Genomic DNA, 27457 nt, shown 5'->3' with positions numbered 1-27457 from the left:
CGATACCCCAGGATCAACAGTGCCCCTAATTTGCTGGGAAGTGGGGGTACGGTCCCCTACGGCACTGCGTAGGATCCTACGGTCTTGGCGTGCATCCGTGCGTCGCTGCGGTCCGGTCCCAGGTCGACGGGCACGTGCACCTTCCGCCGACCACTGGCGACAACATCGATGTACTGTGGAGACCTCACGCCCCACGTGTTGAGTAATTCGGCGGTACGTCCACCCGGCCTCCCGCATGCCCACTATACGCCCTCGCTCAAAGTCCGTCAACTGCACATACGGTTCACGTCCACGCTGTCGTGGCATGCTACCAGTTTTAAAGACTGCGATGGAGGTTCGTATGCCACGGCAAACTGGCTGACACTGACGGCGGCGGTGCACAAATGCTGCGCAGCTAGCGCCATTCGACGGCCAACACCGCGGTTCCTGGTGTGTCCGCGTGTGTCCGCGTGTGATCATTGCTTGTACAGCCCTCTCGCAGTGTCCGGAGCAAGTATGGTGGGCCTGACACACCGGTGTCAATGTGTTCTTTTTTCCATTTCCAGGAGTGTAAATTACTGGCGGCCACATCCAGGAATATCACAGCAGGAGACCTCCGTTCTGGTCGCCGCTGCTTCCGCATAAAGTCCCAATGTTTCTGATATCAGCTTCTTCCCTTTCCTTTCTTCCCCCTCCATCTTCAATTTACATAATATGCATCACAGTTGCATATTCCGTGTGTTCTCTGTTTTTTCGGACATGTCCGAATGAACAGACACCACACATTCGTATAATCTGAAATCTGGTTACAAACGTGCGCTTCTGTCGCCCCATATCACATTCTGGCCATGAACCATTTTTTATTTAATGGGTTGAAGAGACGCAGTCGAGTCTTTCCATTCCCTAATATGAAGTTTTACTAGTAGGACGAGAATATTATTACATACATCAAAAAAGGTTTTGCATCATCTCGGTTCCTAGAATTCCGGAGCCTGTACAGAAAATTGGAATAGAGATCGACATAAACATCATTTTTGCCCTTTTAATTGCTCATGAACACCACACATTGCATGTTGTACCACCATAGAGCGAGACCTTTAGACGTGGTGGTCCAGACTGCTGTACACACCGGTACCTCTAATAGCCAGTACCACGTCCTCTTGCAATGATGCATGTATTTGTCGTGGCATACTATCCGCAAGTTCATCAAGGCACTGTTAGTCCAGATTGTCCCACACCTCAACGGCGATTCGGCGTAGATCCCTCATTGTGGTTGGTGGGTCACGTCGTCCATAAACAGCCCTTTTCAGTCTATCCCAGGCATGTTCGATAGGGTTCATGCCTGGAGAACGTTCTGGCCACTCTTGTCGAGCGATGTCGTTATCCTGAAGGAAGTCATTCACAAGATGTGCACGATGGGAGCGAGAATTGTCATCAACGAAGACGAATGCCTCGCCAAATGCTGCCGATATGGTTGCACTATCAGTCGGAGGATGGCATTCACGTATCGTACAGCCGTTACGGCGCCTTCCATGACCACCGACTACGTTGGCCGCACGTAATGCCACCCCAAAACATTAGGAAACCTCCACATTGCTGCATTCGCTGTACAGTGTGTCTAAGGCGTTCAGCCTGACCGGGTTGCCTCCAAACACGTCTCCGATGATTGTCTGGTTGAAGGCATATGCGAAGAGAACGTGGTGCTAATCCTGAGCGGTCCATTCGGCATGTTGTTGGGCCCATCTGTACCGCGCTGCATGGTGTGGTGGTAGCAAAGACGGACCTAGCCATGGACGTCGGGAGTGATGTTGCGCATCATGTAGCCTATTGCACACTGTTTGAGCCGTAACACGACGTCCTGTGGTTGCACGAATAGCATTATTCGACATGGTGGCGTTGCTGTCACGGTTCCTCCTAGCCATAATCCGTAGGTAGCGGTCATCCACTGCAATAGTAGTCCTTGGGCGGCCTGAGCGAGTCATGTCATCGACAGTTCTTGTCTCTCTGTGTCTCCTCCATGTCCGAACAACATCGCTTTGGTTCACTCTGAGACTCCTGGACACTCCCCTTGTTGAGGGCCCTTCCTGGCACAAAGTAACAATGCGGACGCGATCCAACCGCGGTACTGACCGTCTAGGCATGGTTGAACTACAGACAACACGAGTCGTGTACCTCCTCCTTCCTGGTGGAATGACTGGAACTGATCGGCTGTCGGACCCTTTCCGTACAATAGGCGCTGCTCATGCATGGTTGTTTCCATCTTTGGGCGGGTTTAGTGACATCTCTGTACAGTCAAAGGGACTGTGTCTGTGATACAATATCCACAGTCAATGTCTATCTTCTGAGGTTCTGGGAACTGGGGTGATGCAAAACTTTTTTTGATGAGTGTAGTTATTTTTTTGTATTGACACACATTTAATTTACTCTGTCTAGATTTTTGCCTTGTGTTTTACCACGCCAGTAACCTTATACACCGACGGAAAAAAATCTCAACACCAAGGAGTTGTCCAACATAAACGAAAGTTGGTAGGCATGTCTGTACATCTGAAAGATTATATCTATTCAAATTTCGCGGCAGTCGCGTAAGAGTGGCGCTAGTGGTGCCACTGTGAGGATGGAAATCTGGTGTACTTTAAATACACGATGTCACGGTGGTGAGCATTACTTACCATTGAGGTTGGACATGGTGAGTTTATGCTACTCAAGAATGCCTTTAAGGCGGCAAAGATGCCTTTATCAACACCTCATTGAGTTTAAACGAGGTCATATAATAGACCTACGAGATGCTAGATGTTAGTTCCGTTATAATGCAGAAAACCTTGCCAGGAATGTAGCCACTATACATGTCTTCTGGCAGCGGTGGTCACGGATAGGAAAGGTCGCAAGAAGACCAGGCTCCAGACGCCATGTGCACTACCGAGAGGGAAGACCATCGTTTCCAGTGTATGGCCCTGGCGCATCGGTGCATCTGCAGCAGCAATTTGAGCACTTGCTGGAACCACAGCGACGCAACGAATTGTTACAGATCGATTAGTTCAAAGAAAGCTCTGAGCCAGACGATCTGATTCCACTGACACCTGACCACCACTGTTTTCGACTTCAATGATGTCAAGCGAGTGGTCATGGAGGGAAGGGTGGGGGTCTGTTGTATTTTGTTGTGAAAACTGCTTCTGCCTGGCAATGACGGCCTTGTGTCGATTAGGAGGAGGCCAGTCGAGGATCTGCAACCAACCTGACTGCGTATTAGACCAACTGGATCTATACCTGGATGTGATTTCATATAAGAACTGTAGCACTCTCATGGTTAACCCATGCACCCTGACTGCAAATTTGTACATCAGTCTGATGATTCGACCCGTTGTGCTGCGATTAATGGACAGCATTCCAGCAGATGTTTTACGACGCTCGCCCACATACCGCTATTGTAACTCAACATGCTCTACAGCTTGTCGACATGTTGCCTAAGCCTGCTTGATCACCAGATCATTATGTACTCCAATCGAGCACATATGGGACATAATCGGACGACAACTCCACTGTCATCCACAAACAGCATTATCGTCCTTGTATTGATCGACCAAACGCAACAGGCATGGAAGTCCATCCCACAAAGTGATATCCGGCATATGTACAACAAGTGCATGTACGTTTGCATACCTTCATTCAACATTTTGGAGGTTACATCGGTTATTAATGTATCAGAATTTCACATTTGCAGTGGCTTATCTCGCACTTATACTTATTTGTTACCTTGCAATATTAATCACTGAAATATTTTGCCCAGACAAATGTATTCCCGAAATTTCGTTATTCTACATTAATTATTTTTTGGTGTTGCATTTTGTTTCTGTCAACGTATTTTGTACTTACCTGGCGTATTTTCACATTTTACCTTCTTAGATTAATGGGAATTATTAATTTTTATGTGTTTTTCGGCATAAGAGACTTACAGTGGTGTTGAATTAGTGGACCATGGTTTTCCTTAATGTTCATTGATGAGGTAGGGAGTATTGTTCTTATGTTAGATAATGCACATGTATTTGATGTGCATAAGCATTATAATCCCATGAAGTAGCTTAAAATGGTTTTTAAGTGAACAGGTATATTTTTTCTTTAGTTTTTCTGAGATTTTCACTATTATTTGGCTGTATTGGCCATTTCTGGTGATGTATCCAAGTTAAGGCATTGATAGTTTATCACATGCTCTGGTTAGTTTATGCTACCATTTCTCTAGTTGAAACTACAGGTTAATTTTGATATAGGTCTAATAATTCGCTGCGTCTCTCTTGCTGTGTGCTCCCAAGTATGCTACAGTGTGCTATGTTTTCAAGGACTGTTACTCTGTGAGGCAGTATAAAGTATTTTAAAGTGAGTAGGTAGGATTTTAATATTAGAAGTTCATGGGTTTCGTTGTGTAGCCTTTGCTATCCCTTAATTTTAACCGTAACTCCAGTGTTTTGTCGGTACATTGTCTTTTTAAGTGGTCCAAGCTAATGGAATCAACGTCGAGGCTTAATATATCAATGATTGCTTTTATGAATTGTATTTTACTTTTATCCAGCTGTTTTAAGCAGCTAAACTTAAATATTGAATTGTATTTACCTCGGGATCAATTTAGCATCTCTCGTTAATGTTAAACTTGTAACTACTTCTTCAAATGGAACAGTCTACATATATTTCATGAGTTGTTAGTTTTTACTACCGTGCCTCACCATCATTATGGTAGAGTATAAATTCGTGGCATTCTAAGGAAATCAACCACCTGCTTGCACCCAGAAATTAGAAATTTTTCTGTTTTCTGAGTGAGAATATGCTGTGTAATAAAAGAAAAGATTTTGTACTTCTGTATTTTAACACTGGTTAATGTAGATTAGGATTTCCTTTGTTTTATGGTACACAATTTCTTGCACTTGGTAATGGAATTTTGCATTTTTATTGAAACTGTCGTGATATGTTGTAGTCTGTAGAACTGTGTGCAACTATTACCCATAACTAATACATGGAGGATGTTATTACTGTTTTTCAATTGTCCTTAATCCAGTTCCAATGTTTTGCAGTGTGCTGATTATTATATTTGTCACCCAAATTATTGATTTTTAGGGAGTTAAGTGTTCTGTTAGGTTGATGATGCATTTTACATTTGTTGTCTTGGTGTCATTATGCAGCTGGACAACACAAACAACTACCAATTTCTAGGGGCACCTGTAAAACTTTAAAATATCTGTGCTGATTGAGTTCACCAATATCTAGCCATTTATTACACAGTGTTTAGCAGTGTAAACCATAAACCATTAAGATAAACTTTTTGATTCATCAAAATTCATTCCATTACTGTATTGTAATCATTCTTTTACAGTTCTGACTATCTGATTTACTAAGAACACTACAGCCTTGCACAAAATTTAACTATTTAATATTGCACTGTTTACTTACCTCAAGATTTTGATGAATGTGGCTATATGGAAGTGAAAGCAAAATAATTTTTAAGTTCCCAGCTTGAGAAAACCGTCTTTCTAGGGACTGGCTGACATCCTTCTGTTAACAATGTGAGTCATCACTCCTCTGGAAAGGGGAAGCATGTACAACGTGGCTGCCAGTTAAGGAATATTTTAGTGAACTGATTGAAAAAAATTTATTTTAAAGACCCCAACCAAATGTTTACAAGTTTTATCCAAATGAAACTTCGGCTGTGCCCACAGGACACAAATTGCCTACCTTTCTGAATCAAGGCAGTTCTGTCCGGTTAAAGATGACGACATGGGATGCCTTTAGCCCTCTGTTGAAATTGATAGCGAATTCACGCCTTTGGTTTCAGCAGTAGTGTGTGTGGAAGGAAGGTGACGTGTGTGGATGCTGGAGGGCTCTGCAGAGCAGAACACAGCTGCTTCTCTCTCTTACGAACCAGGGTTCGTCACAGGGTTATTTGGTAACCGTGATAGCGTTACGGAGATGTTTAACAAACTCAAGTGGCAGACTCTGCAAGAGAGGCACTCTGAATCGCGGTGTAGCTTGCTCGCCAGGTTTCGAGAGGGTGCGTTTCTGGATGAGGTATCGAATATATTGCTTCCCCCTACTTATACCTCCCTAGGAGATCACGAATGTAAAATTAGAGAGATTAGAGCGCGCACGGAGGCTTTCAGACAGTCGTTCTTCCCGCGAACCATACGCGACTGGAACAGGAAAGGGAGGTAATGACAGTGGCACGTAAAGTGCCCTCCACCACACACCGTTGGGTGGATTGCGGAGTATAAATGTAGATGTAGATGTAGATGTAGACCTCGAGTAGAGCTGGCGTCTTTTCTTGGGAGGAAGAGCCTCTGGCACTGCACTCCATGACCGGTCACCAACAAAACTTAGCATGGATCGCGTCCCCTCTCGTTGCCCACTTTATTTAGTTTGTTCGACCTCCTAGACTGAGAATATGCTGTGTAATAAAAGAAAATATTTTGTACTTCTGTATTTTAACACTGGTTAAAGCAGATTAGGTTTCCATTTGTTTTATGGTACACAATTTCTTGCACTTGGTAATGGAATTCTGCATTTTTATTGAAACTGTCTTGGTATGTTGTAGTCTGTAGAACTGTGTGCAACTATTACCCATAACTAATACATGGAGAATGTTATTACTGTTTTCAATTGTACTTAATCCAGTTCTAATTCAAGTCAGGTGTCAATGTTTTGCAGTGTGCTGATTATTATATTTGTCACCCAAATTATTGATTTTTTTCCTACTCTAAGCACGCCCCTTGTATCCCATACACTGAAATATTTTCTCTTTCTTTGACCAAATCTCCTGTTCTATGAAATGTATTCTCTTTCTTTGACCAAATCTCCTGTTCTATCATTGAATGTCAGCCCTGGTTGCCCAGTCACAAGTCCTGACCGCTCGACCACCTGTACCTTGTCATCACACGCAGAATGCAACAGCCTCCTTGTATCCCCATAACTGTACAATGGTTTAGAGCATTTTAAATTTATTTCAGATAATAAGTCTGTATTGCCTTTGAATATGTGATTGTTCATTATGATTATATACTAAGCAGAAAACTTCAGTTCAGTGTAACTGCAGAATATACACCACTGAGTATCTGACTATAGCGAATAATTTTCATATTACATATATCAGCTGGCGAACTGAAAACAGTACAGTACTATTCGATTGTTTCCTGTTTGGATTAAGGAGCAAGGAAGGGGATCCACAAAGTTTATACCACAATGCAAATGCGTGTCCAAATATATGATACCTGCACTTTCTTACTGAAATGCTCGCCTCCTGTTCTTGGTGTATCATCAGCAAATGATTTCGAAAAAATAGTAATTTTATAATGTGAAACAGAGTTGATACTTCTGTTAATAATCGTGCACGCACAACATTGTTACTGTGGAAGACAATAGAGAGGCATAGATATATGAAAGAAGAAAGCAGGAATGTTCATTTTTGTCTGATTAATGTTTTGTGGATAGAGTTAAGCAAAACAGGACATTTACTTCAAGTTATATATTTAATGGTACAGTTTAACATACATTAAATCTGAATGATGATCTTCCCTCTTAGTCAAAATAAGTTACAATCTATGTTGTAATATAGAAAAGATTTTCACAGAATATGAAAAATAAAATACAGACTTTTCATACATTAGACTGATGACAAAAAATACATATGACAGGTTTCAAAGGAATTTTCCTTAAATTTCATTCTTGTCAAGACTATACTCTGAGAAAAAATAACAATTATACATCTGTTAATCTCATGCCATGAAGCTGTCTTTTAAAATTAATTATGATTTACGTTAAAAAAGTGTCTTTTGGATGGTACATATGTTTATACTTTAATTCACTCAAATGTATAAACAGTATATAATGACATATGTTAAAATATATTGATTCGTGCATTTGCCTTGATATGTGTTTGTGGAAAGTATGTAGCATTTTGCATCACCTCATATAAATATAATTCACACTAAACTTTAATAGATCTTATGAAATGTAAATTTCAGTATTAAATTATATTTAAAAATACTTTTCTTTATTTGATATGTATCGCAATGGATGTTTTTGTTAGTGTTTTAGAGATATTAAGTCATGTAAATTTCTTGTAATATTTTAAAGTATAATTGAATTAAAATATGTAGTCATATAATATCTTCACTGATGCAATTAGTTTACTGTAAATGAAATTAAGGAAGACAACTGTGTGGAAACATGTTGCAATAAAGTCATATTTCTCAAATATCACAAGAGCTTATAATGAGGCCATAGACGAGAGGAACAGTGAACACTATCGATGAGGATGTTCTATACTTTTAAGAGATAACTTTGTGATATTATGCTGTAGTTTTTGTCAGTGGCATTTGTAATCTCTTACACATCTGTAACTTCACTTTTTTGTCATTATGTCAGCAGTTGTCTATATTATTCTCAACATTAAATATAAACATCGATTTATTATATATTTTATTCATACAGGAACATCAACATAGATACATAAATTTTCAGGGGTTGCTGGGAGTATAGGACAGACTTGGTAACATATATGCAGCAGTCATTAGAGCATTTTTGTGTTAAATGAAGCTCATAATTTTATAAGTTATGAGAGGATTTGTCGAAGTAACTTTCCAGGAATTTTTAGTCACATATTATAATGCTTCATAGGTTGCTTCGAATGCCCATCTTTTACTTTAACGCTGAATGTGAATTTCATCAGAGAAATGTCTCATACACTTGCACCATGTTGTGAATGAAATGGGATTCACAATCATGCTATGCTTAATATCTCATCAAATATTTAAAAACAAGTTTTTTCTGTTCAGTATGAATTCTCGCTTTGTAATTTCGTAGAAATATAATATGCTTTTCGTTCATAGAACTTCATTCCTAAAAAGTTTTAAAAGGTACTATGACAATGCAGCAGTATAATACTGTTCTCCTTATCAAAACATTTCAGTGACTTCTTTATTGAATAAATCCACTGCACTTAAGGATACAGAGATAAGGAAAACAGACTACCGCGAAATTTGTTTAACTTGTTATTTACTACAACAATTTTATCAAAATCCTCTCATAATAACAATGCAAAATGAAACTCTAAGCCTGTGAACGTTTACGATGAACATGGGGAGTTTCAGAGATTAACTACTGCAAGGACACTCATTCATTCTATGTAATGCTTTTCAAAATCCAGAGAATTTTTGAATATTTTCTTTCTTTGTGTACGCCATAATCACAAGATGATTTATATAGGCCTTAAGTAATCATGTGTCTTCCAATTATTTGCGACGAATATGATTAAATGAAGCCACTTTCCCAGTAATACGTTTCTCCCCTGCAGTGTGCTCTATGTCTTCCTTCACTTGGTCGGCAGCAACAGGACCAATGCAGATGAGGGGATCTTTGAAGTACGAACAAACCTATAAGAGCAACAGACAAAATTCATTATAAGCCACATCAAACACTTGAATTCCGAAATTACTTCCTTTTGAAATTCCGGATTCTATTAATGGGTAGCATGTAACTGTAACTTGCACTAACCTTGCGAGGGGCCTGGCGGTGACGTCTCTGCAATTGGCAGCACAGACCTTTACTGATGTCACATTCACTGCTCATAGTACAGTCTTCACCTGTAAACAAATACAATTGTCAATTTCAGACTGACATAAATATATGAAGGGTTTAAGCTGTTAATGATATCAAAGCCTTTAGAGCGGTCACCACACTGAGAATTCGCTGCTGCAAGTCCACCGCAAAGAGTAAACACTTTAAAAAGGGATCAACATGTATTGTTGCTGACAAATTTCCATCGCCTCACACTCAAAAAATGGTTCAAATGGCTCTGTGAGCTATGGGACTCAACATCTGAGGTCATCAGTCCCCTAGAACTTAGAACTACTTAAACCTAACTAACCTAAGGACATCACACACATCCATGCCCGAGGCAGGATTCGAACCTGCGACCGTAGCAGTCACGCGGTTCCAGACTGAAGCGCCTAGAACCACTCGGTCACTTCGGCCGGCGCCTCACACTCAACCTCACAAACACAGGACGAGATTAGACCACAACATCAAGTCCCATCGCACAAAGAAACAAGTAAAACTTAATTTTTGTATAACGTCAAGCGTATAAAATTCGATATCTTTAGAGGGACAAAGAGTGGGCATAGTGTCTTAATAATCTGAAGCAATCACGGAGTCTTTAAGATAAAGTATGAAATGACGTTTTAAATTTCTTGTGGCAGAAGAAACTAATTTCGGAAGACACGTGTTGTGTCAGCTGCCAAAATGCAGCAATGTGCTTTGCTCATTCCTATAGAATAGTAATGCACTCTACGAGAATGATCTGTCATCTCTGCATTCCCCTGTTACCATCTCACCCGTCCTAAGCGTACAATCGAGCGGGGTTTGGAGCTTGTAATATCAGTTGATTTTAACGTAATCTTTGCTCCATTTTATCTCGTAATACTGATGTATTACATTTTACTGACGGAAATGGAAAACCACTCCAGTAACCGAGGAAAACCCAGTAAAAGAAAAAAAAGAACAAACGTTTTAACAACCATGGCTACCAGATTTCTGATTGTTAATTCGGTGCGTTATTTTCTCCAAACGAGGTTTGTGAAGCATTATGCCCTAAAAAAAGTTTCACCAAGATGTAAAAATTGCAATATACAAAATCTTTTTAATATTCATATTTGTGTCTGCGTGTTATTTGAAGTGTAGAGATATTTAGTTGTTGTTTTTGATACGATCAACATAGCTTTAGTATGACTGGATCATGATCGCTATTATAGCGTAGATGTAGAAAGTATCCCCACTGCCATTTCGAGCGGTTTAAGAAGTCAAAGAAGCAGTCGTACCGCAGTTTGATCCTTGTCGCCGACAGTTACAATGCAACGCCTACAATGAACAACAGAATTAAAGGATCAGTTTTTCGAAAGCCCGTAATTGCTACCCAGTGCAACGCTTAAGTTTGAAAGTTGCGTATAACCTTCTTGTGTAATGGCGCAAAAGTGTGGCGCTCTGCGACGTCACCCTCGGGATCGACGAAAGGTCGTCACACCCCGTCTTATCAACATTTCATCCCATTTCTGCCGGCTTTGAATTCACGCATTCTTCTTATTAGTGGCTGAGGAAAACATTCCAGACTCACCGCCGCTCAGAAAATGCCACACGTGGTGGCGTAAAGGGCATCAGTGCAATCACCCCCTTCCGTGGGATATCGACTCTCGCACATTTCGCCATCAAAATAGACAGTTCGCGGTCACAACTGTTGCGAGTGCTGACACCCTCGGTCGTTTTAACCCTTCTCTAAGGACAATGTGGGACTGCATCCCCATCAACATTTTCGCACCCGTTATATGGAGTGGAACAATTTTTGCTCTCGTGTACAGATTGGAACATCCTGCCTCGGGCGTGGATGTGTGTGATGTCTTTAGGTTAGTTAAGTTTAAGTAGTTCTACGTTCTAGGGGACTGATGACCTCAGAAGTTAATTCCCATAGTGCTCAGAGCGATTTGATTTTTTGAACAGATTGGAACCACTAGGGACCATTCAACACCATTCGACGAAATCTGAACGTGATTTGAAGCAGATTAGGGTGCTTACGCTTTTTCAGCGCTCCTACTTTGTGTCCCCTTGTGGCGTGATCAGGGGGAGGGATGCGACATTAATACACGCGTGAAGAAAACGGCAAACGGTCTCTCTAAGACCGCTTTGTTCGGCAAAACCCTCGGTGACACCTGCCCACCTTTATTGAGAATTTTAAAAATGTACAGACAGAATCCGTGACGGAGCCTAGGAGCTTCCACACCAGCAAGCCCTTCGATAGTCTAAGATTCCAGATGGCCGACGATCATGCGCAAGAGAAGCAATGTCGCGGCAAACGAGTAGCAGCATAGCCTGCCCGCATGCGCCTGGTACTATCGTTACGGGCTGTGTCTGTACAGGCAGGTAACGCAGTGCTGGACCTCCACGCCTCCTCACAGAAAGGAGTCCTCTCCGCCCTGTAAATCGGGATAGACGGCTATGTGTCGCAGATCTGACGATAGAATACAGAGGTAGTGCAGGTACAAGTGTTCAAGATCACTCCGTCACAGATCATTACATTGAAGATGTGGCTTCGCAATAGACGACCCCTAAGTGTTCCGCTGTCGATCCAACGATGTGGTCTGATCGTCAATTATGGTTGCAGCGGGCATGGGTGTATCCATTTTGGACGTGAATCAATGGAAAGTGTCGGCTGGTCGGATGAATCACGTTTTTCGTTACACTATTATCCAGGTAAATGGCTGCTCGCAACAGGCACTGTGCTACGGACAGAGACAATGGGGGCAGTATTATGTAAAAGGGGAAAAATCACCTGGAATTCTACTGAACCTGTGGCAGTAGTCGAAGCCACAATCACAGCTGTGGACTACGCGAACATTACTGCGTATCACCTATACAGGGTGAGTCACCTAACGTTACCGCTGGATATATTTCGTAAACCACATCAAATACTGACGAACCGATTCCACAGACCGAACGTGAGGAGAGGGGCTAGTGTAATTGTTTAATACAAACCATACAAAAATGCACGGAAGTATGTATTTAACACAAACCTACGTTTTTTTAAATGGAACCACGTTAGTTTTGTTAGCACATCTGAACATATAAACAAATACGTAATCAGCGCCGTTTGTTGCATTGTAAAATGTTAATTAAATCCGGAGATATTGTAGCCTAAAGTTTACGCTTGAAACATTGTCCTCACTTCAATGCAGGGGCCCAAACAGCTGCAACATACATCGCGTTTCTACAGAATGATCTGCCAACGTTGCTCGAAAATGTCCCAGTGGAACGTGTCGACGTATGTGGTATCAGCATGATGGTGCACCTGCACATTCCGCAATTAACACTAGGCTAACCCTTGACAGGATGTTCGACGGGCGTTTCATAGGACGTGGAGGATGCATAACTTGGCCAGCCTGTTCTCCTGATCTTACACCTCTGGACTTCTTTCTGTGGGGTACGTTAAAGGAGAATGTGTACCGTGATGTGCCCACAACACCAGAGGATATGAAACAACGTATTGTGGCAGCCTGCGGCGACATTACACCAGATGTACTACGGCGTGTACGACATTCATTACGGCAGAGATTGCAATTGTGTGCAGCAAATGATGGCCACCACACTGAACATCTATTGGCCTGACATGTCGGGACACACTCTATTCCACTCCGTAATTGAAAACGGAAACCACGTGTGTACGTGTACCACACCCCTCATGGTAATGTACATGTGCGTCAGTGAAAAAGACCAATAAAAAGGTGTTAGCATGTGGACGTAATGTGCTGTTCCAGTCTCTTCTGTACCTAAGGACCGTCACCGTTCCCTTTGGATCCCTACGTAATTCGGTGCTCTCCGATACACACGATCGAACAGCGGAGGAGTGGTACTCAAGCGTCAACTTTAGGTTACAATATCTCCGGATGTAATTAACATTTTACAATGCAACAAACGGCACTGATTACGTATTTGTTTATATGTTCAGATGTGCTAACAAAACTAACGGGGTTCCATTTAAAAAAAACGTAGGTTTGTGTTAAAAAACATACTTCCGTGCATTTTTTTATGGTTTGTAGTAACCAATTACACTAGCCCCTCTCCTCACGTTCGGACTGTGGAATCGATTCGTCAGTATCTGATGTGGTTTACGAAATATATCCAGCGGTAATGTTAGGTGACTCACCCTGTATATCTTCAAATTTGATCTCTTTCCCAGTGGCAATGGCATGTTCAGCAGGTTAACTCCGTATCACGAAGACAAAATCGTGCTGCAGTGGTTTGAGGACCATGATAGTGAACTTACGTTGTCTTGGCCACTGAATTCGCCTGATCTGAAACCGATGGAGGTATTTCATATGTTATTGGCTGCAGATCTCCTTTCATAAACCACCAGCCCATAAATTGCGAGAACTGTGTGAACTGAGCATAAATATCTGGTGCTGTATACCTCCGAAAAACTACCAAGTACTTGCTGAATCCATATCACGCAGAATCACTGCTGTATTGCGTTCCCAAGGTAGACCAACACTTTATTAAGCAGGTGGTTATAACATTTTGGCTCATCGGTATATCTGGTTTGATATTTATCACAGATCCACAAACAAGTAACTAAACGAACATTTCCCACAGTAATTTTGCCATCCTCGTGTCATCTTTGTGATAGGTTTAGAAATTTTAGAATGTCTTTCATATGTGGAAGGAGGGAAGATTAAGGTTTTAAATCCAGATGGTGATGAGGTCATTAGAGATTGAGCTCAAGATTGGACTGACGAAGGATGGGGAAGGAAGTGGTTTAAAGTTCCGTCGACGTCGAGATCATTAGAGATGGCGGCCAAACTCGAACTGGGGATGGATGGGGAAAGAAGTGGTTTAGCGTCCCGTCGACGACTCACTAGGGACAAAGCTCCAACTCGGAATGGGGAAGGGTTGAGCAGAAAATGGTTTAATATCCCACCGATGAAAAGGTCATTATAGACAGAGCAGACAGAGCTTACGCTCAGACTAAGGAAGGATGAGAAATGAAATCAAATGAGTCATTTTTAAAGGAACCATCCTGGCAATTTCCTTAATTGATTCTAGGGAACTTGAACTGCTGTCTTCCTGAATGCGAGTCCTCTGGCTTACTAGTGTTGCCCTTCGCTCCCTGGTCTGTAGAGCTTAGGAGTTGGAGACAGGTGAGGCAATGGGTTCTACAATGGGGAATATAATCAGAAAATACTTACTGTACTGCTTCCTGTTGGTGAGAGGTGGCTGGCAAGTGCGCCCATCTGCGGAGTCTGCACACAACAAACCCGTCTCGCAGTCGCTGTCTCGCCGGCACAGCTCCCCCTGTTTCAGCCCGTACGCGAATAGGCAGGACCCTACAACTGAAAATATATCACCGCTGCTGCGGGCTCATCACGTCACAGCGTCCGTAGGGCAGAATCTCACAGGTAAAGGACGAGGTAAGTCCTCATATTGACAATTTTGTGTCAAGTTGAAGAACACTGAGACAGTGGTATGACACCAAATAAAGGGCATGCGTTATCTGACGAACAGATTACACAAGCTTGCAATACTCGAACTGTAATTCTCTTATGCAGACACTAACACAGAAATAATCTTAGAAGAGGTAGCTGTTGTGGAAAAGTGATAATTTTCTTATTTACAATGTGACAATGAAAGAAAACATAAATAGCGTTTTGCCGGGCTCACTGCCATTCGACGTGGAAAGGCGATTGTGTACCTGAGATAGGAGCAACAACCAAGTGTGAGACACTGTCATCCAGAAAGTATCCACTTTAAATATTAGCTACATAGCAGGGAAATGAAAGTGTGACTGGCCTTGCACAACGTTAAAGACGTTCATTGGCCACACATTAACGTATATTAGATACCAACGAACAATTGGGCCGGTCATTTTGAAAACTAAAACATAACTAGAACCCACAAAGATAGTTACAGTCAAATGAGAAAACACTGATGAGCAAAGTTATGGGTGGAAACAAATGGAAAATTTATTAACATGAATTATAATAATAACTAATGAGCGAGGTTCGTATTAGCATGTGAACATATGAGTAAGAAAACGCATAATGATGTACAGCTGATGAAGTAATGATACAGCGAAAGCATCAGTGAAATAAAACATTTCCGCTAACAGTCACAAATAATGATATTCAAAAAAGACCGATAATCAGAGTGTCAGTTGCCTACAAGACACACCTGGTGCCTTTTTATCGGAAACAGTGACTCACAGAGCTTAATATGTATAACCAAAACGTCGTTTCCTGTCGACAGAAAACTATTGCTACCACAGTTCAGCAGCACAAAAACGGTGAAGAGACACACCAACGTAGGCACCCATGTGCCATAGGGTTAACGACAAGTTGCACCTAACGAACCTCATTAGTTACAATGGCCTGAATATGACGAGGTTATTTGAGACAGAACACAAGTTCAGATTACGAAAGAAATTAGCGATAAATGCGTCGCCAAACTCTACACAGTTCTGTGAGTGGCAGCCGTCTTCTACAATACTGACGTCTGCAAGCTTTAGCTTGTCAAAAATAAAACGATTGCTGACCTTTGTAATAAGAAGTTGAGGTATAGTGTGGCTTAAGCAGTCACTATTGCCGATTGTGGCTCCATGTGGGGTGGCTCTTACCTCTCCTTGCACTATTAACAGCGTCACCCCCTGTGACTGACTTTTTTTTAAAATGATTATTCCTTTTTATTTATATGGGATCCTCCATCCACCCCTCACACTCCCGCCATTCACTCATCGTTTCGCTTTCGTCAGCGCTGGCAAATAAGCCATAATTCCTCGGATTATCACTCGTAGGATATAACATTCACTGCCTCATGTTTACTACCATATATGTCTGATATAATATTAACAGGCTGATGTGGCGTGCGTCTTCTACTTTGAGTGCTTGTACTAACAATAGCGCCAGAAACAGCGACTGCCTTCATTCTCATTGTTCCGCCGTTTATAATTTGGGGGATTCAATCCACAAGTCAGAGACCTACATTTAACTTGCTACCATTGTCTACGTCAACGGTCGCACATTGGCCATAAATTCCCACATTATCCCTGGTAGACAAATGAAATTTGTCAGGGGTACTGCACTGGTTTTCAGTATGTGGCTCAGATTGTATAACCGAACTGAATTAGTAAATTGAATTGAATAAATAACGCGAGAGAAACTTCAATGATGATAGTTCTCCTATTTGACAGATTTCAAAAAGTCAAAATAATGACACCTTCATTGGAGCCAGCACATAGGCAACAATTTCACGAATTATTCGCTACAAATTGTATGTGTCTTCTACTGATTTTTAATAGTTTTATTTGTACGATTACCTAGATTTTGTAGCTAGTTTTTATTTCATATATAGCTACATTTTTTGTACAGATATCTGATGATGGCAACGTCCAAAATGTGTTACTAGTATATGAAAGTCAGCTAGGTACCTGAAAATGAGTTTTCCTCAGAGTCCTAATCACACCATTGTGAGCAGCACCTATTGATAGTCTGGATGTAATACCTGGCATACAAGAGTGAAAACGTTGACTCAAGGGTGTTAAGATATTTCTTCAAAAAATCTTTTCCTGTCAATAGGAGACTGCTGCTACACATGTCCCATAGTAATAAAACGGTGAACACACAACGCTGTACAAAATTTTAGTACCTTCCCTTTGGATGTAGCTATAGAAAATAAGAAAAGATATTTCAAACAATAACAAGGACATAACACACCAAACAATATGACACAGATATAAAAACACACTTACGGGTAAAGAACAAGGGAAAGTATGAATGTTCGTAAAAAGAATGGAAAGACGATAATAACGTGACACAGCAGGAAATAATGTGAAATAATAAACACACATAATATAAATGCACATGGAAAAGTTAAATATCAAACTTAAAACTAAAGTACAGTATAACCTCGTTAACGGGAACTCGAATAAGTCGTACTCGGTTAGCGCGTAAAAAATATTATTCCTACCACGAATACTGTATGTGCCAAAAGCACTGAATAAGGTGCAAGAAAGGCAATCGGAAGAAAGTGAAGAGTAAGAGAATACAGATACCATTGCACCTTCCCGTCAGGAGATGTTTACAGCGTTAGACTGATTAGAATGGTTCGCTTCAACATCTGACATCAGTGCTGGGTTTACGGAAGCCATCATTACAATCGGTTGTGCAAATACAAAATACTATCGTTCCCATGAACGTCAGCGAACAATGACCGAATATTTTACACCCAGTAACGTACATGATTTGTGAGTACTTGGATTTTACAATCACTTTATAGTGTTATAAGTCTACAATAACGTGATTGATAGTGTAGTGTACTACACATTAGTGTACTGCTGTACATGTATACTTATTAAAATCTGTATGTTTCACTTCACACGAATTTTTTTTACACGAACTCTGGATTTTGCGGTCCCTTCGGATTCGAGTTAACGAAGTTTAACTGTTTACATGCTTTCTCCCGAGACCGGTTAGGTCATTGACCCGCATGCACCAGTCTTTTCAGCCTTTGAGCGCTTAACGTAAAGGAGGGACAGTGCCACTGGCTGGTTAAGTCCTAATGACTTGCATGCACCAGCCTTAGGCGTAGCACTAAAAAAAATATGGGGACATAAAAAAAGTGAACACAATAAAATGACACAAAGACAAGAAAATACACTTGGCACAAACAACAATGTCGGTGAATAAAGTTTGAAGGCACCAACAAGAATGTATCATATCGCAAAAAATCACATAGACACAATATATTCATAAGTATTTGATATGAAACAAAGTGAAGATTTTCCGGCATAGAATGACAGACATGGTATACACAGCACAATCATAATTCAAAAATGGGCATGTCATAATATGTGATAAACTATCACTTTCATGTCATGTAAATTGTAAGCATATACGTACCACCTCACCCACAGATCCTTTGTCAGCTGTACCTCCTCTCGGATGTTGTCATCTAGGGATGTCCACATCAATATGTTTGCATCTGTTTGGCACCTATATTCTGTGTGAGCCAAGCCACTCACACACTTCCCACTTCCCACAAGACTAATGCACAGCCACACCAATAGAGAATATCACATACCAAAGGGATAATGATAACTCTCACAACTCGACAACCTGGTTATGTATTGTAAAGGAGAATGAAGATGAGGGTTTAACACCCTTAGAACAAAGAGGTCGTTAGAGATGGAGCACATGCTGAGATTAGAGAATCATTGCTAGGATGTCAGATATATTCATTTCAAAGGAACCATGCATGTATTTGTCCTAAGCGATTTAGGCTCAGCACAGAAATCTAAATGTGCATGTCCAGACAGGGATTTGGACTGCTGTCCTCCCGAATGCGAGTCCAGTGTCTTACCACTGCACGATCTCACTCGGTATATTCATCAGGCTATAGGTACATTCGTCATTTCATTGAGTTAAAGAGGCCTAGAAAAGTAGATTAAGATTGTTTCTCCACCTGTACACACGCACTTGAAATAATTTAGTGGTGGCATTAAAGTGGTTGAGTGATGTTGTCCAACAACCCTACAGAAGAAAGACATACCTCATATTATGACTACAGAGACCATCTAAAAGTGAAGCGAACCTTGAGAAATCTTCAGGCACTTAGAGCTAAACTCAGTAAGTGTGGATATTGGTTTTTCCTAAAGAAACAGTTGGCTGTATCTTAGTTGTGACATGAAGTCTTGCAGCTGTTATGGAACAGTGTTGAAATATACGTGAAGTTTGCAAAATCTGGTGTAGGTAGCTTTGGTTAAAGTCGTTCAGTGAATGGAAGGTGTAATTACTACACGACTAAAATAAATTTCAGACAAAGTTATTATCACATATCTATAGAAAAAAAATTAAGTAGCTATAAATGAAATTAAAATGAACTCCAAGACGAAGAAAATCGGACTCAAAAAATATTGCAAAACATTTGAAGATACATAGCCTGTAAGATCACGTTCCTCATAGATACTGAAGTTACATGTTGTAGTAATAACAATCAGAAGCACACTGATAAAACTGTGCTTCTTTGTTACAGTAAGATACACATGCTTGCTAGTGATACCTTGCGTGAGTAAGGCTAATCACACATGTCCAACCAGACTGTTGAACACACACACCAACAATGTGGGATCTCACGTACCAAATGGATAAAGACGAGTCACACCTAGACAACCCCAGTACTCATAATGAATGGGTTTGAGGATAACAAGTATAGAGATCAGAGTTCAACATTCTTAAAATGACGAAGTTATTTGAGAGAGAACACAAGTTCAGATTAGAGAATAAATTGTGTTGCCACAGTCTACACAGTTCTGTGAGTGGCAGCCGTCTTTAACTTCAATACTGACGACTGCAAACATTAGCTTGTCAAAAATTAAACGATTGCTGACCTTTGTAATAAGAGGTTGATGTATAGTGGGCCTCAAGCAGTCACTATTGCCGAATGTGGCTCCATGTGGCGTGGCTCTTTTCTCTCCAGTACTTGCACTAGTAACAGCGTCACCCCCTGCGTCTGACCTTTTTAACGATTATTCCTTTTTATTTATGTGGGATCCTCCCTCCGCCCATTACACTTCCGCCTCAATCACCAAATTTGATTTCGAAAGCGCTGGCAAATAAGCCATAATTCATCAATACCGCCAGACTTAGCGACTGACTTCAATCTAATTGTTCCGCCCTTTATATTTTGGGTGCTTCATCCACCAGTTAGAGACCTACATTACACCTGCTACTATTGACTACGTCAATGCTCGCACATTGGCCATAAATTCTCAGATTATCCTTGGTAAACAAATGACATTTGTCAGGGGCACTACGCTGCTTTTCAGTATGTGGCTCAGATTGTATAACCGAACTGAAATAATAAATTGAATTGAATACGTATCAGAGAGAAACTTCCAATGATGATAGTTCTCCTATTTGACACGTCTCAAAAAGTCAAAATAATGACAGCTTCATTGGAGCCAGCATATAAGCAACAATTTCACTAATTATCATTCGCTATGAATTGTATGTGTTTTCTACTGATTTTTAATACTTTTATTTGTACGATTACATAGATTTTGTAGCTAGTTTTTATTTCATATATAGCTACATTTTTGGTACAGACATCTGATGATGGCAACGTATAAAATATGTTGATAGAATATGAAAGTCAGCAGGTACCAGAAAATGATTTTCCCTCAGAGACATCATCACCCCATTGTGGGCAGCACCTATTGATAGTCTGCATGTAATACGTGGCATAGAAGAGTAAAAACGTTGGCTCAAGGGTGTTACGATATTTCTACAAAAAGTCTTTTCCTGTCGACAGGAGAATGCTGCTACAACAGTCACATAGCAAAAAAACGGTGGAGACACAACGCTGTACAAACTTTTAGTACCTTCCCTTTGGATGTAGCTATTGAAAATAAGAAAAGACATTCTAAACAATAACAAGGACATAACACACCAAACAATAAGACACAGATATAAAAACACACTTTTAGGTATTGAACAAGGGAAAATATGAATATTCGTAAAAAGAAAGGAAAGACGACAATAACATGACACAGCAGGAAATATTGAGAAATAATAAACAAACATAATATAAATGCACATGGAAAAGTTAAATATCAACCTTAAAACTAACGTACAGTATAACCTCGTTAACGGGAACTCGAATAAGTCGAACTCTCAGTTAACGCGTAATTCCCGCACGGAATACTGCAAGTGCCAAAAGCTGATAATGAGGTGCAAGAAAGGCCATCGGAAGAAAGTGAAGAGTAAGAGAATACAGATACCATTGCACCTTCCCGTCAGGAGATGTTTACAGCGTTAGACTGATTAGAATGGTTCGCTTCAACATCTGACGTCAGTGCTGGGTTTACGGAAGCTATCATTACAATCAGTTGTGAAATTACGAAATATTATCGTCCCCTTGAACATCAGCGAACAATGACCGAATATTTTCCAAGAAGTAACGTACATGATTTGTGAGTACTTGGATATTACAATCACTTTATAGTGTTATAAGTCTACAATAAAGTGATTGCTAGTGTAGTGTATTACACATTAGTGTACTGCTGTACATGTACTTATTAAAATCTGTGTGTTTCACTTAACACGAATTTTTTTAACACGAACTCCGGATTTTGCGGCCCCTCGGATTCGGGTTAACGAAGTTTAACTGTTTACATGCTTTCTCCCGAGACCGGTTAGGTCATTGACCCGCATGCACCAGTCTTTTCAGCCTTTGAGCGCTTAACGTAAAGGAGGGACAGTGCCACTGGCTGGTTAAGTCCTAATGACTTGCATGCACCAGCCTTAGGCGTAGCACTAAAAAAAATATGGGGACATAAAAAAAGTGAACACAATAAAATCACTCAATGACAAGAAAAACACTTGGCATAAACAACAATGTCGGTGAATAAAGATTGAAGGCACCAACAAGAATTTATCATTTCGCAAAAAATCGCACAGACACAATATATTCATAAGTATTTGATATGAAAGAAAGTGAAAATTTTCAGGCATAGAATGACCGACATGGTATACACAGCACAATCATAATTCAAAAAATGGGCATGTCATAATATGTGATAAACTATCACTTTCATGTCATGTAAATTGTAAGCATATACGTACCACCTCACCCACAGATCCTTCGTCAGCTGTACCTCGTCTCGGATGTTGTCATCTAGGGATGTCCACATCAGTAAGTTCGCATCTGTTTGGCACCTATATTCTGTGTGAGGCAAGCTACTCACTCACTTCCCACCAGACTGTTGCACAGTCACACCAATAGAGAATATCACATACCAAAGGGATAATGATAACTCTCACAACTCGATAACCTGGGTATGGATTATGAAGGAGAATGAAGATGAGGGTTTAGCATCCTTACAACAAAGAGGTCGTTAGAGATGGAGAACATGCTGAGATTAGAGAACCACTTCAGGGAAGTCAGATATATTCATTTCAGAGGACCCATCCATTTATTTGTCCTAAGCGATTTAGGCTCAGCACAGACATCTAAATGTGGATGGCCAGACAGGGATTTGGACTGATGTCCTCCCGAATGCGAGTCCAGTGTCTTACCACTGCACGACCTCACTCGGTATATTCATCAGGGTATAGGTACATTCGTCATTTCGTTGAGTATAAAAGGGCTAGAAAATTAAATTAAGTTTGTTTCTCCACCTGCACACACGCACTTGAAATAATTTAGTGGCGGCATAAAAGAGGTTGACTGATGTTGTCCAACAACCCCAGAGAAGAAAGATGAAGAAGGACATACCTCATATTATGACTACAGAGACCATCTAAAGTAGAAGTGAACAGTAAATTGAATTGAAATAAATATCAGAGACAAATTTCCAATGATGACAGTTCTCCTATTTAACAGCTATTAAAAAGTCAAAATAATGACACCTTCATTGGAGCCAGCAAATAGGCAATAATTTCATGAATTATCATTCGCTAGGAATTGTATGTGTCTTCTACTGATTTTTAATACTTTTATTTACCCTTAACTAGATTTTGTAGCTAGTTTTTATTTCATATATAGCTACATTTTTTGTACAGATATCTGATGATGGCAAAGTACAAAATATGTTGCTAGAATATGAAAGTCAGCTTGGTACCAGAAAATGAGTTTTCCTCAGAGACCTAATCACCCCATTGTGGGCAGCACCTATTGATAGTCTGGATGTAATACCTGGCATACAAGAGTGAAAACGTTGACTCAAAGGTGTTAAGATATTTCTACTAAAAGACTTTCCCTGTTGACAGGAGACTGCAGCTACAACTGTCCCATAGCAAATAAAAGGTGAACACACAATGCTGTACAACCCCTTAGTACCTTCCCGTTGGATGTAGCTATAGAAAATAAGAAACGACATTCCAAACAATAAAAAGGAGATAACACACCAAACAATACGACACGGATATAAGAACACACTTACAGGTATTGAACAACGGAAAGTATGAATATTCGCAATAAACAATGGAAAGACGATAATAACATGACACAGCAGGAAACATTGTGAAATACTAAACACACATAATATAAATGCACATGGAAAAGTTAAATGTCAACCTTAAAAGTAACGTACAGTATAACCTCGTTAACGGGAACTCGAATAAGACGAACTGTCTGTTAACGCATAAAAAATATTATTCCCGCCAGGAATACCGTATGTGCCAAAAGCTGTGAATAAGGTGCAAGAAAGGCCACCATAAGAAAGTAAAGAGGAAGAGAATACTGATACCATTGCACCTTCCCATCTGGAGATGTTTACAGCGTTAGACTGATTAGAATGGTTCGCTTCAACATCTGACGTCAGTGCTGAGTTTACGGAAGCTATCATTAAAATCGGTTGTGAAATTACAAAATATTATCGATTCCATGAACGTCAGCGAACAATGACCGAATATTTATAAGAAGTAACGTACATTGCTTGCGAATACTTGGATTTTACAATCACTTTATAATTTTATAAGTCTACAATGACGTGAAAGATAGTGTAGTGTATTACACATTAGTGTACTGCTGTACATGTATACTTATTAAAATCTGTGTGTTTCACTTAGCACGAATTTTTTTAACACGAACTCCGGATTTTGCGGTCCCTTCGGATTCGGGTTAACGAAGTTTAACTGTTTACATGCTTTCTCCCGAGACCGGTTAGGTCATTGACCCGCATGCACCAGTCTTTTCAGCCTTTGAGCGCTTAACGTAAAGGAGGGACAGTGCCACTGGCCGGTTAAGTCCTAATGACTTGCATGCACCAGCCTTAGGCGTAGCACTAAAAAAAATATGGGGACATAAAAAAATGAACACAATAAAATCACTCAATGACAAGAAAATACACTTGGCATAAACAACAATGTCGGTGAATAAAGATTGAAGGCATCAACAAGAATTTATCATTTCGCAAAAAATCACACAGACACAATATATATTCATAAGTATTTGATATGAAAGAAAGTGAAAATTTTCAGGCAATGAATGACCGACATGGTATACACAGCACAATCATAATTCAAAAAATGGGCATGTCATAATATGTGATAAACTATCACTTTCATGTCATGTAAATTGTAAGCATATACGTACCACCTCACCCACAGATCCCTCGTCAGCTGTACCTCGTCTCGGATGTTGTCATCTAGGGATGTCCACATCAGTAAGTTCGCATCTGTTTGGCACCTAAATTCTGTGTGAGGCAAGCTACTCACTCACTTCCCACCAGACTGTTGCACAGTCACACCAATAGAGAATATCACATACCAAAGGGATAATGATAACTCTCACAACTCGATAACCTGGGTATGGATTATGAAGGAGAATGAAGATGAGGGTTTAGCATCCTTACAACAAAGAGGTCGTTAGAGATGGAGAACATGCTGAGATTAGAGAACCACTTCAGGGAAGTCAGATATATTCATTTCAGAGGACCCATCCATTTATTTGTCCTAAGCGATTTAGGCTCAGCACAGACATCTAAATGTGGATGGCCAGACAGGGATTTGGACTGATGTCCTCCCGAATGCGAGTCCAGTGTCTTACCACTGCACGACCTCACTCGGTATATTCATCAGGGTATAGGTACATTCGTCATTTCGTTGAGTATAAAAGGGCTAGAAAATTAAATTAAGTTTGTTTCTCCACCTGCACACACGCACTTGAAATAATTTAGTGGCGGCATTAAAGAGGTTGACTGATGTTGTCCAACAACCCCAGAGAAGAAAGATGAAGAAGGACATACCTCATATTATGACTACAGAGCCCATCTAAAGTAGAAGTGAACAGTAAATTGAATTGAAATAAATTTCAGAGACAAATTTCCAATGATGACAGTTCTCCTATTTAACAGCTCTTAAAAAGTCAAAATAATGACACCTTCATAGGAGCCAGCAAATAGGCAATAATTTCATGAATTATCATTCGCTAGGAATTGTATGTGTCTTCTATGATTTTTAATACTTTTATTTACCCTTAACTAGATTTTGTAGCTAGTTTTTATTTCATATATAGCTACATTTTTTGTACAGATATCTGATGATGGCAAAGTACAAAATATGTTGCTAGGATATGAAAGTCAGCTTGGTACCAGAAAATGACTTTCCCTCAGAGACATCATCACCCCATTGTGGGCAGCACCTATTGATAGTCTGCATGTAATACGTGGCATAGAAGAGTAAAAACGTTGGCTCAAGGGTGTTACGATATTTCTACAAAAAGTCTTTTCCTGTCGACAGGAGAATGCTGCTACAACAGTCATATAGCAAAAAAGCGGTGGAGACACAACGCTGTACAAACTTTTTTTACCTTCCCTTTGGATGTAGCTATTGAAAATAAGAAAAGACATTCTAAACAATAACAAGGACATAACACACCAAATAATAAGACATAGATATAAAAACACACTTTTAGGTATTGAACAAGGGAAAATATGAATATTCGTAAAAAGAAAGGAAAGACGACAATAACATGACACAGCAGGAAATATTGAGAAACAATAAACAAACATAATATAAATGCACATGGAAAAGTTAAATATCAACCTTAAAACTAACGTACAGTATAACCTCGTTAACGGGAACTCGAATAAGTCGAACTCTCGGTTAACGCGTAATTCCCGCACGGAATACTGCAAGTGCCAAAAGCTGATAATGAGGTGCAAGAAAGGCCATCGGAAGAAAGTGAAGAGTAAGAGAATACAGATACCACTGCACCTTCCCGTCAGGAGATGTTTACAGCGTTAGACTGATTAGAATGGTTCGCTTCAACATCTGACGTCAGTGCTGGGTTTACAGAAGCTATCATTACAATCGGTTGTGAAATTACGAAATATTATCGTCCCCATGAACATCAGCGAACAATGACCGAATATTTTCAAAGAAATAACGTACATGATTTGTGAGTACTTGGATATTACAATCACTTTATAGTGTTATAAGTCTACAATAAAGTGATTGATAGTGTAGTGTATTACACATTAGTGTACTGCTGTACATGTATACTTATTGAAATCTGTATGTTTCATTTAACAGGAATTTTTTAAGACGAACTCCGGATTTTGCGGTCCCTTCGGATTCGGGTTAACGAAGTTTAACTGTTTACATGCTTTCTCCCGAGACCGGTTAGGTCATTGACCCGCATGCACCAGTCTTTTCAGCCTTTGAGCGCTTAATGTAAAGGAGGGACAGTGCCACTGGCCGGTTAAGTCCTAATGACTTGCATGCACCAGCCTTAGGCGTAGCACTAAAAAAAATATGGGGGCATAAAAAAAGTGAACACAATAAAATCACTCAATGACAAGAAAATACACTTGGCATAAACAACAATGTCGGTGAATAAAGATTGAAGGCACCAACAAGAATGTATCATTTCGCAAAAAATCGCACAGACACAATATATTCATAAGTATTTGATATGAAAGAAAGTGAAAATTTTCTGGCAATGAATGACAGACATGGTATACACAGCACAATCATAATTCAAAAAATGGGCATGTCATAATATGTGATAAACTATCACTTTCATGTCATGTAAATTGTTAGCATATACGTACCACCTCACCCACAGATCCTTCGTCAGCTGTACCTCGTCTTGGATGTGGTCATCCAGGGACGTCCACATCAATAAGTTCGCATCAGTTTGGCACCTATATTCTGTGTGAGGCAAGCCTCTCACACACTTCCCACCAGACTGTTGCACAGTCACACCAATAGAGAATATCACATACCAAAGGGATAATGATAACTCTGACAACTCGACAACCTGTGTATCGATTAAGAAGGAGAATGAAGATGAGGGTTTAACAACCTTACAACAAAGCGGTCGTTAGAGACGGAGCACATGCTGAGATTAGAGAAGCATTGCAGGCAAGTCAGATATATTCATTTCAAAGGAAGCATCCATGTGT

At 40.3% G+C, this 27457-nt stretch overlaps 1 protein-coding gene across 1 annotated transcript in view; it reads right to left on the bottom strand.

Annotated features, from left to right (window-relative positions):
- Window positions 1-8403: 8403 nt before the first annotated feature.
- The window catches only part of LOC126183399 (ITG-like peptide), an 87516-nt gene continuing 68462 nt past the window's right edge, over window positions 8404-27457 (bottom strand). The window contains exons 4-6 of the mRNA XM_049925345.1: window positions 14742-14885; window positions 9508-9596; window positions 8404-9386 (exon numbers count right to left, since the gene is read on the bottom strand). Of these exons, the coding sequence (XP_049781302.1) occupies window positions 9246-9386; window positions 9508-9596; window positions 14742-14885 (374 nt within the window). The 3' untranslated portion in view covers window positions 8404-9245. The remainder of the gene's footprint in view (window positions 9387-9507; window positions 9597-14741; window positions 14886-27457) is intronic.

The sequence above is a fragment of the Schistocerca cancellata genome, chromosome 4 (assembly GCF_023864275.1).
Source record: "Schistocerca cancellata isolate TAMUIC-IGC-003103 chromosome 4, iqSchCanc2.1, whole genome shotgun sequence".
Taxonomy (NCBI): domain Eukaryota; kingdom Metazoa; phylum Arthropoda; class Insecta; order Orthoptera; family Acrididae; genus Schistocerca; species Schistocerca cancellata.
This window is presented reverse-complemented; position numbering and strand designations above follow the sequence as displayed.